The 18,537-nt window shown below is 45.1% G+C and overlaps 1 protein-coding gene across 3 annotated transcripts in view; it reads right to left on the bottom strand.

Moving 5' to 3' along the window:
• The window catches only part of SMAD5 (SMAD family member 5), an 85,313-nt gene that overhangs the window by 8,024 nt on the left and 58,752 nt on the right, over positions 1 to 18,537 (bottom strand). For all 3 annotated transcript variants that reach the window (XM_029050835.2, XM_029050834.2, XM_029050836.2), the window contains exons 2-4: positions 8,977 to 9,579; positions 6,945 to 7,196; positions 2,164 to 2,283 (exon numbers count right to left, since the gene is read on the bottom strand). In XM_029050835.2, coding sequence (XP_028906668.1) covers positions 2,164 to 2,283; positions 6,945 to 7,196; positions 8,977 to 9,379 — 775 coding nt within the window. In that variant the 5' untranslated portion in view covers positions 9,380 to 9,579. The remainder of the gene's footprint in view (positions 1 to 2,163; positions 2,284 to 6,944; positions 7,197 to 8,976; positions 9,580 to 18,537) is intronic.

The raw sequence follows: 18,537 nt of genomic DNA, 5'->3' as shown, positions 1-18,537 counted from the left end.
CAGTAGGTCTTTAAAAGTGGATAGAAATGTCTGTTTCCCCACAAGCCTAGAAAAGTCATTTAAAACTTCCATTAAGTACAAGCTATGTAAACATGTGGCGTAGGGGGGAGTGATAGGGCCTGGAAGCCAGAGGGTCATGGGTTCTAATCCCGGCTCCACCACTCGTCTGCTCTGTGACCGTGGGCAAGTCACTTCACTTCTCTGTGTCTCAGTTCCCTCATCTGTAAAATGGGGACTGAGACTCTGAGCCCCGTGTGGGACAGGAACTGTATCCAACCCAATCTGCTTGTATCCACCCTAGTGCTTAGTCCAGTGCCTGGCACACAGTAAACATTTAACAAATACAATAATTATTATTAATGTAAGTCAAGCTAAGCCAATCCAATTATTGCAAGCTCCGTAGAGACATTTAAGTCAAAAAAAACTTGAGTAAGGGTTTCACAATCTCTTCTCAGGAAAGACTCACTTAAAACAAATGCTGAAACTCCTAAGCACGAAAACGAAATCATACGTGAGGCCCTCTAACTTGGGAGAGGTTGATTTTTGTGCTCATCTAACACAGGACAAAGGCAGAAAAAGCAAGCCGATTCATCCTGGTCAGAAACGAACAAACACAAGAAACCAGCAGTCGGCCACCTTTGCACCCTAGGTGCTAGGCAGAGCAAAGGACAGGCGGCATAGCCCTGGAGTTACTTCTTTACATGGTTAATAGCCACTGATCCACACGAAGCACTAATAAGGTCATGCTGAAAGGGGGATGATGTTTCAAAGTTTACTTATCCTTTAACCTGCGCTTAGAACAGTACTCTGCACATAGTAAGCGCTTAACAAATACCAACATTATTATTACTACAATGAATGGATTTAAATCAACAAACATTTGTAAAGGACAAGACTTTGGCTGCTGCCCAGGGTTTGGATCAATAATGAGACACAATTTGGTCAAAAGATACCAGCAAGGAACTAAAAGTAGGTTTAATCTACTCTAGTCTCTGGCACTCAATAAATAGTACCCCTGACTGATTGACTGATTCCAGGACTGTCATCTGCTGAGAAAGATTCTGATCAATAGTATGGAAAATTAAAAAAATTACTGGTTTTCACATTTTTTTCTTGCCGGCACTGGGCACTGGTCATGGCGTCTATTTGACCCACAGCTAGATGATGCCCAGTGCCCAGCAGAGAGAGATGGCTTTCTACAAGGCGTGTAAACCCAAGTGGGGGAGAGGGACGGATGTTGGGGGCAATGAAAAACTGCCTCAAAAACACAGCCACTGCTTCCCCTTCCTCCCTCCTCCTGACTTGGTCAACTGACTTGGGGGCAGGAGAAAAAGCTACCAAAAAGGCGGGTGGGAGGAGGAAGGACAAAAAAAAGGGCAGGAGTCAGGAGTCTCCCTATCCCTACTTCCCCTTCTGCCCTCATCCTGCCACAGGAGAGGAGCACAGCAGCACCTGAAAAACTGGTGGGGGAACACCAGGACTCCTAAGGTTACAGAGAAGAGGGGACAACCAACTTGTGATGGGGAACCTGATGTCCCATGCGAGCTTGTCACTTTGGCCTTAGGCCTCAGGAGAAGGCTCACCTCTCCCGGAAGTAACGGGTGAGTTGCCCGCTCCCTGGGCAGATAGGCATGGGAGCTCCTCCATCTTCCCTGCCTAAGGCCACAGTACAGAAGCAACGGGATTCTTCCTGCCACTACCCTGGATGTACAGACACTGAATATTTTTATGGGCTTTAGGGACACGTCCAGTCTTTACTGATGGTCAGCAACCCTGCTGCTGCTGCGTTCCGGGCTTTGCCACACTGTTGCTGTGATGCTGTTGGCTCATCCTGTCCCCAGTCAGCTCGGGAGTATAAGATGAAAAGGGCAATGGAGTGTTACGGAAGCCATTATGTCCGTTGTACTGTGGATTGGTTATCACCAGCCAATCCACTAATCAATTCTGAGTGCTTGCAATAGGTAGGCAAATTACTACATCCTTTGAGAACACAGAAATGCAAAACTACAATACTGTCCCAAGTCCTTACCAAATGAATGGTATTTTCTTCCTTTCTTCAACTTTAGAGATAAATGCCTAGAAGTATCCAGAAGTCTTGAAGAGCACGAATTCACCCAATTGCACCGGGAAACGTAATTTAATATCACAAAACATAAATCTTACCTCTGTTAGCTATATTGGGCATAATTTGAGGAATCATACTGTTGCTTGTATCCATCGACTGAGAATTATCTTGCCCCATCTGGTCGTCGGGAGGCATATACGCGGGGGGAGGAGTATCGGCTACAAACAAGAAAGACAAGAAAAAGAAAGATAGAAACACACCTGATTTTTTAAACCAAAGGAAGACAGGTATCATCACATGACAGTGCCCCTGCTCAGGCTCAAATCCCAGATCCCCCACACAACCGCCGCTGGGGTTGGCCTACATGGCTCAAGGCTACTTTGCCACACAGTTACTCCTGGGATTTTGGGTGTGTCCTGCACGCCAGCAGTAAGAGAAGGACTCTGGGCCTAAGGTTTAAGTTAGATCCTCCTCCTAATCGGTAGTTGTCCTTTCTCTTCTGGTTTGGACCGCTGGAGGTTAAATTTAGCATGCAGCGGGAAAATCCAAAGGGTGCCTCTGCCGATCCATCTGGAGCATCCAGCTTGTCATAACCCACAGAAAACTGATCCCTACAGATGCATCGACAATGCCTGAAAGCTGCGAAGATCTGCCGATAAGTCTGATGGCTCTCGTACTTTGAAAAATCTGAGTGGCGCTCATCCAAATTTTTGCCAGCTGCTCCTATAGAACACAAAGTTCAGGAAGGAGAGATCCCTATGTGTCCAGAAGCTGAATCAGCAGCAGGGGAGAAAGGTTGAGATTTCCCATGTATCACTTCTTATCGGTAACCACAGATGCAGACGAGAAGCAGCATGGCTTATCGGAAAGAGCACGGGCTTGGGAGTCAGAGGTGGTGGGTTCTAAACCCAGCTCTGCCACTTGTCGGCTGTGTGACTTTGGGCAAGTCACTTAACTTTTCTGTGCCTCAGTCACCTCATCTGTAAATTGGGGATTAAGGCTGTGAGTCCCGCATGGGACAACCTGATTGCCTTCTATCTGCCCCAGCGCTTAGAACAGTGCTTGGTACATGGTGAGCAATTAACAAACACCATCATTATCCTAACTCTGCCCCCAGCCAAGCCACGACCCTTACCATCTGTAGTTAAAATGATGACATGGGAAAGTAATGAATGATTAAAACTCTAGAAGACACAAGCAATTTTACAAGATGGTAGAGAAAACAGACAGTTCATTAAATGTCGTCTGTCAACACTCAAAGTGTCTGCAGAGGGGGCTGAATGTTAGAGGAATGCTTTGGCTCTGCTCCCCTAGGAGAAACCAGAGTGGGAGCCCCTACTTTATTCTGCTATGTCATTTTTCTACAAAGCCATTCAGTCCATGTTTCCCCACTCCTCAGGAACCTCCAGCGGTTGCCCATCCACCTCCACATCAAACGGAAACTCCTTACTTACCATAAGCTTTAAAGGACGCAATCGCCTTTACTCCGCCTACCACACCTCCCTGATTTCCTACAACCCAGCCTGCACACTTTGCTCTCAAATGCCAATTTATGGTACCTCAATCCCGTCTATCTCACCATCGACCCCTTGCCCACGTCCTGCCTCTGACCTGGAATGCACTTCATCTTCATATCCAAGAGATGATCACTCTCCCTTATTAAAAGCACATCTCCTCCAAGAGGCCTTCCCTGATTAATCTCTCATTTCCTCTTCTTCCACTACCTTCTGTGTTGCCCTTGCACTTTTTGTTCACCACTCCCAGAGCCCACAGCACTCATGGACATATCCGTAAATTAATTAGTATTTAATGTCCATCTCCTCCTCTAGACTGTAAGCTCGGTGTAGGCAGGGAACATGTCTATCAACTCTGTTATACTGTACTCTCCCAAATGCTTAATTCAGTGCTCTGTATACAATAAGTGCTCAAAAAATACGATTGAAATGTCCAACTTCTATAATTTTCCATCTCAGTTTCAACAGTCACATGGCTTCCAGCGTGGTTCAGAGGAAAGATCCCGGGCTTGGGAGTCAGAGGTCATGGGTACTAATTCCAGCTCTGCCACTTGTCAGCTGTGTGACCATGGGCAAGCCACTTAACTTCTCTGGGCCTCAGTTACCCCTCATCTGTAAAATGGAGATTAAGACTGTGAGCCCCACCTGGGACAAACTGATTACCTTGTATCTTCCCCCAGTGCTTGGAACAGTGCTTGGCACATAGTAAGCGCTTAACAAATACCAACATTATTATTATTATTCCTTCTCCTCCCCATTTTGACTAGACTTTAGATAATTTTTAAAGCAAACTTTTAGATTATCCTATCTGGCCTTTCCATCAACCCATCTCAAACCTCTTCCTCTTCCTATTCGGGCAGAGGGGACCGTACCTTTTGTTCCCCTCAAACCCTCTGGCCTCCACACATCCTTCCATTCTGTCCCTAACCTGGGCACCCTCCCAGTGATGCACCTCCAAGCCCCCGCTCTTCCTTTAGTGATCCCCTGCAAGACTCACTTCTTCCCTGGAAATCTGGTCCTGAGTCACAATGACCTTTAAAGTTGCTCATGACCGACTCACTGAGTCAACGCTAAAGTTTCTGTGCCACTCTCATGCTTCCATCTCTCCTTCAAAGACCCACTGCCTCCACACACCTGGGATTTTTCTCACTTAGCTGCCGCTGGCCAGGATTTTTAAATCCCTCCACTGATTCCCTCCACCTTCCTGCTCTTTATAAAGTCCACCTTATAAAGTCTCCACTTTTGTAAAGTCTCATCTCATGGGAAGCAGTGTGGCCTAATGGGAGGAGTCTGGGCCAAGAAGTCAGAGGATCTGGGTTCTAATCCCAGCTCCACCACTTAACTTCTGTGTGGGCTTGGGCAAATCACTTAACTTCTCTGGGCCTCAGTTCCTTCATCTACAAACTGGGGATTTGCTTCCTATTCTTCCCCCTACTTATACTGCAAGCTTATGTGGAACCTGAGTATCTTGTATCTTCCCCAGTGCTTAGGGCAGTACTTGGCAAAGAGCACTTAACCAATCCCACAATTATGATTATCATTATATCCACTCTAGTCTTGGCTCAGGATCATTTTCTCCAGACGCCAAAACCTACAGGCCATCCAGCACACCCTCTTGCCTTTCTTCCACCACTAATCCACTCCTGCATGCCACACTCCCTAGCCCAGAATGCCCTTCCCAATCCTCTAAACCAGAACATAGCTCTCCCCAACTGAGGCCTAGTATAGCAAGCACTGCAATTAGGAGTTAGGAGATCCTAAGTTCTAGTCCCAGCTCTACCACTAGCCCTCTCTATGAACTTAGGCAAGTCACTTAGCCTCTCTATGACTTAGTTTCCTTATCTGTATAATGGGGATAATGTACCCTCTCTCCCTACCTCTCAGGCTGTGAGCTCAGAGTCTGTCGGATCTGATTATCTTGGATCTATCCCAACACTTAATAACTATCATTATTATGAAAAAAATACTACTCAAGCCTACTCTTCCCCACAAAGATTAATCCAAACTTACATTAGTCACCTTTTTACTCTAGTAACTTTCTCTTATTTCTACCCACCTACTGTGTGGCGATAATAATAATGGTATTTATTAAGTGTTTACTATCTGTCAAAGCACTATGCTAAACACTGGGGTACAACAAGATCATCAGAAGGAACACAGTTCCTGTCCTTTATAGTCCTCACAACCTAAGAGGTAAGGGAGAGCGGGTAATTGATTCCCCATTTACAGATGAAGTGGAGGCCTAAAGAGGTTAAGCCACTTGCTCAAGGTTACACAGCACTCACAAGTTTATCTTCTTTCAGCAAAGATTGGTTTTGTTCAAACTGACATGCTTGTCACTTACCTTTACATACCCACAAAATTTTAATGTCTTTAGGGGCAGGAGCAATTTCTTCTCCTAGTTCAGAATGTGTGAGCCTCTGAACTCAGTGGGGGCCTACTACCTCATCGCCTTAACTGGAGCAAAGTCAAGGAGAAGCGGTGATTGAGTAAGAGCTTGATTGGACTCATTCATTCATTCAATAGTATTTACTGAGCGCTTACTATGTGCAGAGCAGTGTACTAAGTGCTTGGAATGTACAATTCTAGATGAGGCTGACCAATGGTCACAGGCCATCGTACATATGGTCACCCCTAAATGGGGTCTAGAAAATAGTGAGCATTCACTGAATTTTTCAATACACACCAAAGCCACTGGCAGGAGGAGGATTTCTGGGTCCCCCAAGTGTGGTCAACAGGCCCGCCTGAATTTCCTCCCAGGTTAAAAATGGGATCCAGTTGACCTCCCCACTTCCTCCCCCCTGCCACCCCCCCCCCCAAATCCATCCATTTCCCTTCTCGATTATCCCTAACAATCAGTCATCAACATTTGGGGTCCTGGGACATCTGAATTTTAATACATTCAACTGGGAAAGAGAAAATATTGAATACTTTCTGCAAAGCCCCAATATATTTTGTTCAAAAGCGAGTTGAACCTAAAAATGAAGGGTCTTACAAATAATTGAAAATTGTACCTAAAGCCTCACTTTTCAATGTTACTAACTTATCACTTAAGCGTGTGACTGGAGCACTTATGAATCCGATAAGAAAATGCTCCCAAAGAAAATCCTTTTATTACTCCAAGTCAGGTCAAAAATCAAAACTAAAATAGCCGAAAGGATTGCAACAATATTTGGAAAAATGCAGCATAAAAGGGGTACATCTAGTGAGACTGAGGGTCTGCAGACCAAAATCTAGCAATAGTAAAGCATTCAGAGATGACACATGTTCGGCCAGAGAGAAAGGGATTTCGTCCTTGTTTCGGTTTGGCTCATGCTAATGTGAAGCCTTTAGTTCCAATGTACATTCCGACTTTTCATTTTTACCTGGAAGCTGAAACGGGCTTGCCGGCCCCGAGCTGGCTGGAGAGCTGGGGTACGTGCTGCTGGCCGGCGAGGGAGGATAAGGGCTATTGGGAGACAGGGGAAAGGGAGTGTTGTTGGGCTGCTGGAAGGAGTCTGGAAACGTGGCGTTCTGCGGCATGTGGGGTTCGTTGTGGCTTAGATTCCTGAACTGGACCAGAAGGCTGTGTTGCGGATTGAACTCACTATGCCTGGGCACCAATACTGGAGGCAATACTGGAAGACAAAAACCAAGAGATAAGCGCTTAGTACAGTGCTCTGCATCAGGTAATCGCTCAGCAAATACCACTGATTGACTGACCCAAACACTGAAAGCCTGGCGACAGTGAACTACAAATAAAGCTCTTCCCCCTCTCCAGTGATTCCTTAGGATTCACCTCCTCTAGCCCTCAATTTACCGCAGATCGCTTGCCCGGTGAAGCAGGATTAAGGCCACTTAACCCCAGATTGGTCAAAATTCCGGGGCCAAGTCCAACCCAAGCTAAGTTCTAAGGGTGTTTGGGCAGAGACCAAAGGGGAAAGGTTGAATACTGGCTGGTTGTTCCTCTGAGCTGCTGGGCTTTGTAGTCCCTGAGGGAACAATCAAACAAACAAGATGCCCTCCATGCTGCTGGTGTAGGACTGCTGAGGACCACGGGCCTTTCCTGCTTGTTTCCCACCAACAGAAGGCCTGAAATTGGGCTACAAATCCATGCCCGGGGCACGCTGCGCTGGCTCTTGATTCTGCATCCTGGATGGAACGCCTGGTCCAGAGCTGAGCGAAGACCTCATGAGGGTGAGTGGCCAATACCAAACCTCTGCCGCCACCTCTGAGAATGACGCAGAGCTACCTTCCCCGGGCAATTCAGCTGCTACTCCAAACTGTCGGGAGCCAGGCCAGATCTGGAGAGGCAAGCGGAGTTCCATGGCAGAGACTGACTCTAGCTTTAGCTCTAAGACGTTCTAAAGTGGATAGAAACGGCGTTTCGGTGGGCGTCAGGTAAAAGAGAATGGGTTTGTGTTCTAATCCCAGCTCTGCCGGTTGCCTGCTGTGTGACCTTGGGCAAGCCACTTAACTAGTTTGCCCCTAAATTTGGTCATCTGGAAAATGGAGATGCAATACTCCTTAGACTGTGAGCTGCAGGTAGGATGAGGAACATCTCCAGCCTGATTCACTTGTGTCTACCCCAGCTCTTAAACAGTGCTTGACACACAGTAAGTGCTTAATGAATACCGTAAGAATAGTAATCACTAGAGGGAGTAAAAATGAGTACTTCAGAATGCTGAACGGCACCCCCAGAATTCTTTATGTACACACTACTTAGGGTCAGGCGTCCCCATAGTCTATTTGCTTCCCCGCTCTGTGCTTCTGAGTTGGAGATCCACATTCTGGGGCAGAGGTTTATGGCAGAAAATACTGCTTCAACAGGAAGAAATCTTGGGGCTTAAGATATCTGCTCTCACAGAGCATTTTAAAATTCTTCCATCAAAAAATTGATTCTAATACCCAAAACCTAAAAGTCTCTTTCTTATACTATTCTCCAAAATGTTTGACAGACCTCAGCTCTCCCTATCTTCAAAGCCCTCCTGAAAGCTTATCTCCTCCAAAAGGCCTTCTCGGATTCATTTCTACCTTCCCCAGTCCATGCCCTCACCAACTCCCACTTCAGCACCGCCTGAGCACATAGGAACTCACAGCTTCCCAAATTTACATAGCCTACCTTCCCTGTAACATAGTAAAATGGATCCCCTTTTCCTCTTATCTAAAAATTATTCTAGTGTCTGCCCTTCCCCCGGCCAGAAGGAAAGCTCCTTGAGGACAAGTTCCACACCCACTAATTCTCCTGTACATTCCCAAGCGCTTTGCCCCCAGGAGACTGATGAATCAAATCCTCAATTCTTGCTAAAAATACTCCCTAGCATCCACCTTTAACTTGTCCTGCTGCCCTTCGAGCACGGACCTCCCACCCCTCCCCGATAAGAGCCCATTCAAATGGCACTGAAGGCCTGACCACACCTGGACTCTCCACTCTCTTGTAGTGGTACGGATTAATACACACTTCCTTCTGCTTAGACCCGAAGGGAAATTCACACATATCTAACGGTTTCAGCTCATGGTGGCTCTGCAAATCTGGCCAGCGCCACACCCGGCAGTAGATAACATGGGGCAGGCCCTTTCGGTGGGAAACCTGAAGGCGCCCATCAAGGGAGCGAGGAATGGTCACGCATTTGCTGGGCTGCCCGGGACTGCTCAAGGCTTTCTCCAGCTCCTCCATGGCACCCTTCTTCTTTTTTAACTTTTTCACCAGGGCATCGACGGCTTTCTCTGCCCATTTCTCTTCTTCGTCGCCTTGTTTCCAGCCCAATAAGCGCTTCACAGCTGGGCTAGTAAAAGAGAACAGGCTGGCCATGGACGTCATTTGATATCAATCTTCAGGAAACCTTCTTGCCACCAAAAAGCCAGGGCCAAGTGGAAGCAGGGATCACAGACAATTCAACAAAATCTTGTTTCTCCACGAAGTGCACCCAGGACTGACTGAAGGAAAGACGGGGAGGGCACGGCTTCACTTTTCAATCTTCATCAGAGCTGGGGAAGGGTATCTTCCCAGATTTTCAAGTCCTGTAATTAAAAAAATAAAGAAATAAACATAAAGAAAACCTCAACCAGAGTGAGAAAGATGAACAGAAATCCCATGGATGAAAAACATCAATATCAAGAAGCTATTCTTCACAGAAGCCACGAACCCAATGCATGGTGATGATAAAAAAAAAACCTGTTTTTCTGATCAAAGTTTAGGATTCAAGCTGTACTAATCTTATACTCGGAGTTCTTCATTTCTCACTTCTTTTTCACTCACCACTCAAATCTCTGGCAAAAAGCAGTAGAGACAGAAGGGCTCCCCCATCATCAGAAGCAGCATTTCCTTTCCCCGCTAACAAGCACCCACCCCCAACCCCAATTACCAAGATAAATGCTTCGATTCTACAGAGTGATTTGCCAGGGAACCTGCAGCCCATAAATGTCCTTCTGGATTAGATCCGCATGCAGGTTTCATCTGTCCAAAATGGATGCTTTAACTGACCGTGCACGGGGCAGTGGGTGTTATTTACGACTTTTGTGATACTCCCTTTTCTGTCAAGGAGAAGGCAAAACTTATGTCTTCCTAAAGGTAGTACCGTAAACTAGCATGTCCGTGCGCCTTGAGCCAGAAATTGAGTATCAGGATTTCATATTCAGGGCATTGAGAAAATACGATAATTTGCTGAAATATACTGAACTGGAATGTAAAGATTCCAGGTTAACTAGGTTACATTAAATGCATGTTAAAGATGATCAGAAACTTTTGACTTGAGAAAAATTCTTTCTGAATGCATATTTGTTAAATCCACGGGGTATGGAAAACTCCAAAACATTCCAAGATTCAATCAGGAGTAATGAATCAATAGCCATTAATTTTACCATGTGCAGCGTGGCTCAGTGGAAAGAGCATGGGCTTTGGAGTCAGGGCTCATGAGTTCGAATCCCAGCTCTGCCACTTGTCAGCTGTGTGACTGTGGGCAAGTCACTTAACTTCTCTGTGCCTCAGTTCCCTCATCTGTAAAATGGGGATTAAGACTGTAAGCCCCATGTGGGACAACCTGATTTCCCTATGTCTACCCCAGCGCTTAGAACAGTGCTCGGCACATAGTAAGCGCTTAACAAATACCAACATTATTATTATTATTGTTTTGGGATAACAGTGAAAGATTTTTAATATTTTCTTGTGTGCTTGGAGTTTTTAAGTGTCACAATGCCCATACTTTACAAACTGTAAGGCTCACCAGCTTCCCATAAGGCTAGTCTACTCAAATTTCTCCAATTAAAATAATTTGGAATCTGTAATTTCTTGCATTACAGAATGTAATTATGTCTAAAAGAAAATCATTAGCTAGAACCACCATTTTGTGAAGAGACATATTAACCCATCCAAGCAGGCTACAAAAATAGAATCCCCTAAAATGTCAAAGATCATTTCTTTTCACACTGGAATAAATGTCCTAAATACAACTGCGGAAGCAATCACAGTGCCCAGAAGGCTAATTTATGGAAGGCTAATAATATTAAGCTAAAACGGGGAACCCTGCGCCTTCCCTAAAGCCTTACCTGAGGTATACTCTGAGTCGATGAACAATATAAAAGACCTGGCTAAAAATGGTGATTTTGAAAGTTCTCATTTCAGAAAATGAGGGGGGAAGAAATAGAAAAAAAGATATCATGAGGAGTATTGTTCCATGAAATGCCAATGGGATTTAATGGCAGTCACATAGTGCTCTGCTTTGCGCTCCAATCAGGCCAGTGTAAATCTGTTTTTAAAAGCAGGAGTAGGGATGACAGGCGGAAACGATGTGCAGTGGTACTTAACTGATAAGAGCTGGTAAAATCCCCTGTGAGTAACTACACAGGCAATCACAGACAATGAGCAGCTGGTGAAAGGCGGGAGGAGAGCTTGGAGAAAGGATGTCAGTAACAAAAGAGGCTTCCTTTCTTGCTACCGTGATTGCCAAACAATACTGTCTCTCTGCTCCTGATAAATTGAAGCACAGGACTCACGCTGGAACAGAGGGCATCTGCATGCCAAGTCACAGATTCTGCATGGTTAAGAATTAAAAATGAACAAGGGCAAGGTTTAGGGATAAGGGTCAATCAAATACAAAGAAAACTAAAAAGACATAACCCTGCACTTTTAAAGAAATTCAGATTCAGGAAGCAGGCCCAAATTAGACCGTCATCGACCACAGGTGATGCTGATTATGCTGGGTACTCCCTAAAGCTTTTATTTTAAAATTGGATCCTTTTAAATGTAGAGTCCTCAGAAGAGCTTTGAGAGCTAAGTTTCCAAAAGGAACGACAAGCATCGATACAAGCAACACAAGTAAGGCTAGCTTCATGAGTTCCCCCGCGATCCCTCCTTTAGCAAGTAAGAAAAAACTAGTAGGGCTGAACGTTAGCTTCTTGTGGGCAGGGATCAGGCCGACCACCTCCACTGGATCATATTCTCCCACACGCTTAGTACGGTGCTCTGCAAACAGTAAGCACTCACTGATTTCAATTCAAAACAATAATGATGATAACACGGCATTTATTAAACTCTTCCTATGAGTCAAAACACTGTGCTAAGGTAGATGCAAATAATGAGAGGCAGTGTGGCCAAAAGGGAAGGAGCACAAGACTGGGAGTCATGAGACTCAGGATCTAGCTCCAATTTCACACCTAACTTCTGCGTGACCTTGGACAAGGCACTGAAGCCTCTCTACTCTTCTAATTATCTCACTTCTACTCCAGCGTTTGAAACAGAGTAAACGTTTAATAAATACCAATAACATCAGATGGAACAGTCCTTGTCCCACAGTCACCATCTAGGAAGAAGGGAGGGCAGGCGTTTTATCCCCATTTTACAAATCAGACAAACTGAGGTCCAGAGAAGTTAAGTGACTTGACCAGGGTCACTCAAATCTCCTGACTTCATCTTCATGCTCTTTCCACTAGCCCTCATGGCCTAAGAGGAAAGGAATATACCAAATCCAAAGCTTTTCTACCCATCACTCAATTGATAGCTTAAAAGAAAAGGCACATAACTGAAGTTACAAGGTTTTCATGGAGTAGAAAAGCTCATAGGTGAAATAAAAAATATAATCCGAACGGTTCAATGTACATCAGTAAAAATATAAATATCTTCACAATTTTCTAATAGTCTAAGTTGTCCTTTTTTGACTTAGTAGATGGATGATGAAGTATTCCATGGATGATGAAGTACTCCAATGCCAGCTAAGGCCTCCAGGTTTCAGGAAATTTAGAAAAATACCATTACGGTTGGCTCAAATAAAATTTTGTTGTTGTTGTTTCCAAGCTCTTCAGTCTTTTATAGACAGGAAAGCATTTGATTTACCAACACAAAATTCTCCCTTTTTTGTTTCCAAATCATTAAATGATCATCTTAAATTTACAAAGAAATCCACGTTACATAAAGCAGATAAGAAACCGTCTGTATAAAAACAAGTTGACGACAAAGACGGAATAATAATAATAATGATGTTGGTATTTGTTAAGCGCTTACCATGTGCAGAGCACTGTTCTAAGTGCTGGGGTAGACACAGGAGAATCAGGTTGTCCCACGTGGGGCTCACAGTCTTCATCCCCACTTTACAGATGAGGTAACTGAGGCACAGAGAAGTTAAGTGACTTGCCCAAGGTCACACAGCTGACAAGTGGCAGAGCCGGGATTCAAACCCATGACCTCTGACTCCAAAGCCCATGCTCTTTCCACTGAGCCACGCTGCTTCTCCATGATAAAGAGGAATTGGTTATTAACCCGAAACTTTTGTTTAAAATGTGGCTTGGGCTTGAATGATCTCAGTTGACTCTTAGGACATCTAATTCCCTGAAGACTACCCTCTGCTCTGGTGGGAGTAGGGATCCTTTCCAATTGACAATCTTTTGACAGTTTTCAGTCAAGCTTCACATCCGTAAAGGCATATAATGTGACAACTCTTCTTGGATTAATTTTCAGGCTTGGAGATAAAGGCAGATTTATGTAGTGCATTTCCTTCTCAGAGCTTAGGGCACTGTACAAATAGCTCCTAGATAATAAACAGTTTAAAATGTCAACACAATGAAAAAGAGGAGGGCGACCAGGGATAGTAGAAAGAGGATAGGAGGGGAAACCGGGAAGGGACAGAGTGGTGGAAGAGAAGGAGCAATACAGGAAATCCAGCAGGCATCTGTCTCAGGACACATGTTTTCAGTTTGTGTTTTGGACCGAGTGTTATTAAAGAATTAGGGGCTGTTCTTCTGACAACATGTCTGTCTACATGGAACTTGAGGCCGTTTCAGAAGAAACAGTCTTCCCTCCGACTTAGACAGAGACTGTATCCAGCCTGCTTAACCTGTATTTTCTCCAGTGCTCAGAGCGGTACTTAACACAGAGTAAGCTCTTAAATACCATAAAAAGCAAAACAAAAAAAAACCAGTTGCATGCATAGATGGGACCCAGTTGGTACTTGAGTTTCCCTTATCACAGGACTTGTCCTGAATGTAATCCCTGTGCAACAGAACAGATAGCAAAGGCAATTACAGAGAACAGGCAACCCATCAGAAAAGTCTTCTCCTGTGCCAAAACATTCAGGCTCCCATGGGGGTGCCCAAAGTGCTGAGGGAGATGGAGGTGGTGGTGGTTGCTGTTTGAGATGCCTCTCTACAGCTTCTTCCCAGACCAGTGGTCCCTAGCTTTCTTCCCCACCCTCCCTTCCCTGCTTTTCCCTCGATCGCCCTTCTCTGACACACCAGTCAGACCCTGTGGAAAGGGGGAAGACTGTTGCTGTTCCCGGGTCGGCAGCAAGGAGAAATGCTTTCAGCTCTCTAGAGGCTGTGGGGGGCAGCGAGGGATGACAAGGAGCAGATCCCATTCTCACCCCCTCCACTCCCTTCTCTATGGGTGATGCTGGGAGACTGCAGGAGGTCAAACATGCAGGATCTGTCATTTTCAGAGCACTTTATATCTGCAGAGTTTCGCAAATCCATCATCTAAATAGCCATTTAATATCCTCAAGATGATTATGCTGGGTACAATTTCATGACTTGTAACGGGAACGGGTAACTCCATGGCAATCAATTTTTGTGACCTGGAAATACAATCAGACACTGTAATTATCTTTTAAGGGAAATGCATTTGCAGTTGCTTTATGAGAACTGTAAAATCAATACAGGACTTAGGACAGATTAAATGGTCAGGTTATTTTCCCTTTGTTGTAAACCCCTGTAAATGTCATTTACAGAAAGTTAGTATTTCTGAAGGATAAAGCTTTATTTCTTTGTCATAAGATGGGTAAGGCAGAATTTGCACCTTTCTTAGAGAATACTTATTTTGGCGATTCCATTTTATCCCTCAGACTGAAGACACAAAGTGTTCCCTTAAATCTGCCTTTCAGAACCCTGTTTAAGTTTTTAACTTTGTGTACTGGATGTGAAAATGCGTAAGGGCAGACAAATGGCAGAGGAGAGTCATGGATGATTCATGAACTGCTTAACCAGCCTCTATGGAACTGAGAATCGATTGCATTAAAATAGTGGAAAGGAATTTAACAGTCAAGCTGGCTTCATAATGATACAGTATCAGGCTGGCTTCATAATGATACAGTATCAGCAAGGGAAAATGTAAAGATCTGGAGTTAAGTGTGATGAGAACTTAATACCAACGCTTCTCTTCTTTTTAGGAAACTTACTGCAGAGCTCTAAAAAGGGCAGTCAACCTTAAAAAATTACTTTACAGATAGGAGGATACAACTTTGCAGATGAAGTGTGCGCTTGTGGATCCTGTTTTGATCACTCAGGCCTGTGTACTTGAAGCCCTGGCCACTATTTAACTGGAATGTACAGATGGAAAAGGACCTAGGTCCTAATCCCAGCTCCGCCACTTGTGTGACCTTGCGCATGCCACCACTTCTCTGTGCCTCAGTTACCTCACCTGTAAAATGGGGATTAAGACCGTGAGCCTCATGTGGGATAAGGACTTTGTCCGACCTGATTATCTTCTCTCTACCCTAGTGCTTGGTACGGTGCCTGGCACATAGTAAGCACTTTATGATTACCATTAATTTTTTTAAAAACAGAAAGGAAGAAAGGAAGCCTACTCCTAACTGCTGGGAGGGTAGGCTGTGGGAAAGGGGATCCTGGGAAAGGGGGAGGACCTTCTGGGAAGAAACTGATTTTAGCCAATGGGACCACTGGAGTTTGGACAATTTAGACTCTCTTTTCAAACAAAAGCTGAAGACTGTAGGCTTTTTTTCCTCACCTTATTCTCCTCCCCTGCTGAATCTTCCTTTCTGCCTCCCTGCAACTAAAGAGGCTTGTGCTCACCTGGTCTGGGCACTCAACACTAGATAAAAGCAGGTTGGGGGTCTGCTTACAGCCAACTGCAGCCCCACCTCCTTGCATGTCCTTGGCCCCTTGCAAAGCCAAATGAAGGAAAAGTCCTTCATTGCCTCCCCTGTCACTGAGGGTCCTTGTCCACTCAGGCCCTGTGTGTGCTGGGCCGCTGGGGATCAAAGCTGCTGCTGCATGTTCTAGCCATCCCCCTACAGAATCCCCCCATGGCACAGCAAGCCATGCTACTTCCCCAGGAACCCACGCTCTGAGCCACGGAGGAAATTCCATCCTGTCCTGCCCTCCACCACCCTAGTGGGAAAAAGGAAATACCTTATTATTATTAATAATAATAATAATAGTATTTATAGAGCACTTACTGTGTGCAAAGTAGTGTACTTAGCCTCGGGAGAGTACAATATAACATCAAACACATTCCCTGCCCACAAAGAGTTCACAGTCTGGGGCGGGGGGGCACAGACATTAATATAAATAGATAAATTACAGATATGTACATATGTACCCTAGGGGAGAGAGGATGAATGAAGGAGCAAGTATGAGTGGCACAGATGGGAGTGGGAGAAGAGGAGAGGAGGGCTCAGTCCGGGAAAGCTTCCTGGAGATGTGCCTTCAATAAGGCTTTGAAGTGGGGGAAGAGCAATTATCTGTGGAGGAGGGAGGGCATTGCAGGCCAGAGGTAGGATCTGGGCGGGAGGTTGGTGGTGAGATAGAGGAGATCGAGGTACAGTGAGAAGGTTAGCACCAGAAGAGCGAAGTGTGCGGGCTGGGCTGTAGTTAGGAGAGCACCTGCCATCGATCAATGGTATTTACTGAGTACCTAGAACTGTACCTTCTGTCCGTGCAGCATGAAGCTTCCAAAGAATTTAGGGAACGTTGGATGCTGTGGTTACAGGCATCGATCAGTTGTATTCACTGAGCACCTGTGTGCAGAACACTGTACTAAGCCCTTTTTTATGGTATTTGTTAAGTGCTCACTATCTGTCAAACTCTGTTCTAAGCACTTAGGCAGGTACACGTTAATTAAGTCTTTGGAGCTCTTGGGAGGGTATAGCAAAGGAGAGTTAGTAGACACATTCCCTCCCCACGAGCTGTCTAGCAGGGGAGACAGATATTAATATACATAAATTATGGACATGTACACAAGTGCCGTAGGGCTGAGGGAGGGGTGAATAAAGAGTGCAAATCCATGTGCAAAGACAGGGCAGAAGGGAGTGGGAGAAAAGGAAATAAAGGCTTAGTCAGGAAAGGCTTCTTGTAGATGTGCTTTTAATAAGGTTTTGAAGGTGGGGAGCATGACTGTCTGATGGAAATGAAGAGGGAAGGTGTTCCAGGCCAGAGGCAGGAGGTGGGCAAGAAGTTGGAGAGAGAGACGAGATTGAAATACAGTGACTAGGTTGGCAGTAGAGGAGTAAAGTGTGTGAGTTTAGTTGGAGTAGTAAAGCAGCAAGGTAAGGTAGGAGGGGGGAAGCAGCATAGCCTAGTGGCTAGAGCACAGGCTTGGGAGTCAGAGGACCTGGGTTCTAAACTGAACTCTCCCACTTGTCTGTTGTGTGACTTTGGGCAAGTCACTTAACTTCTCTGTACTTCAGTTCTCTCATCTGTAAGGTGGGGATTAAAGACCGTGAGCCCCCTGTGGTTCAGGGATTGTATCCAACCTGATTAGCTGGCATCTACCCCAGAGCTCAGAACAGTGCCTGGCACATAGTAAGCGCTTAACAAATAGCATTATCAGTATGATCAGTAAAGCCAATGATAAGGGCTAAGGAAATGTCTTTGACTCAGCCATGGAGAGGCTGAAATTCTACCCATGTAGCCACAGCATCCTACTGATCTTTATTTTCATTTTGTGTATTCGTCCTTATGTTTTATCCAGTTTTAGGATTTTATTGTTTCAACATTTCTAATGTCTGTGCATCCAGTCCCTTCTCCCAGCTGACATTGTAAGCTCATCTGAATAGTTATTCCAAATGGTTAATTGCAGTGCTCTGCACACAGTGCTTAATACTATTACTTCAAATTACTATTAGCCCTGGGGTCCCTCCCCATAAAGACAGGCTTAATTACTCGCTTCCTTCTCACTAAATCTAATGGGATTCTACTCTGTCCTAATCTTGCTTGACCTTAAAGCTGCCTTCAACAAGATAGACAATGTCCCTCTGGAAACACTAACCATGTTTTTTTGATTGCAGTTCTCCGTTAGTTCTTTTCTTACCTCTCTGGTCAACCCCTTCCATCTTTTCCTTTGCCCTTAATGAGCTCCCTTGAGGGGTGTCTTCTCATTCAATAGCATTTATTGAGGACTTACTACGTGCAGAGCACTGAACTAAGCGCGCAGAATGTACAATTCGGCAACAGATAGAGACAATCCCTCCCCAGTAACGAACTCACAGTCTTCTCAAGGTCCTGATCCCATCTCTTCTCACTTGAACTCTCCCTTTCTGGTAGCTACAAACTCAGGAGATGGCTCCCAAATTTCCCTCCCTCTCTGCAACGTCGCATTTCCTCCTGTCTGCACTAGACCTCCACATGGATGCCCTGCAGTTGCCTCAAGCTCAATACACCCCAAACTGAACTCTTTTTCTCTCCCACTGCAGTTGAAAACATCACCACACTCCTGGAATCTGAATCCTTGGTATTATCTTTGATGCCTCCCTCTCT

Source organism: Ornithorhynchus anatinus, chromosome X1 (genome assembly GCF_004115215.2).
Source record: "Ornithorhynchus anatinus isolate Pmale09 chromosome X1, mOrnAna1.pri.v4, whole genome shotgun sequence".
In the NCBI taxonomy this organism is placed as follows: Eukaryota; Metazoa; Chordata; class Mammalia; order Monotremata; family Ornithorhynchidae; genus Ornithorhynchus; species Ornithorhynchus anatinus.
This window is presented reverse-complemented; position numbering and strand designations above follow the sequence as displayed.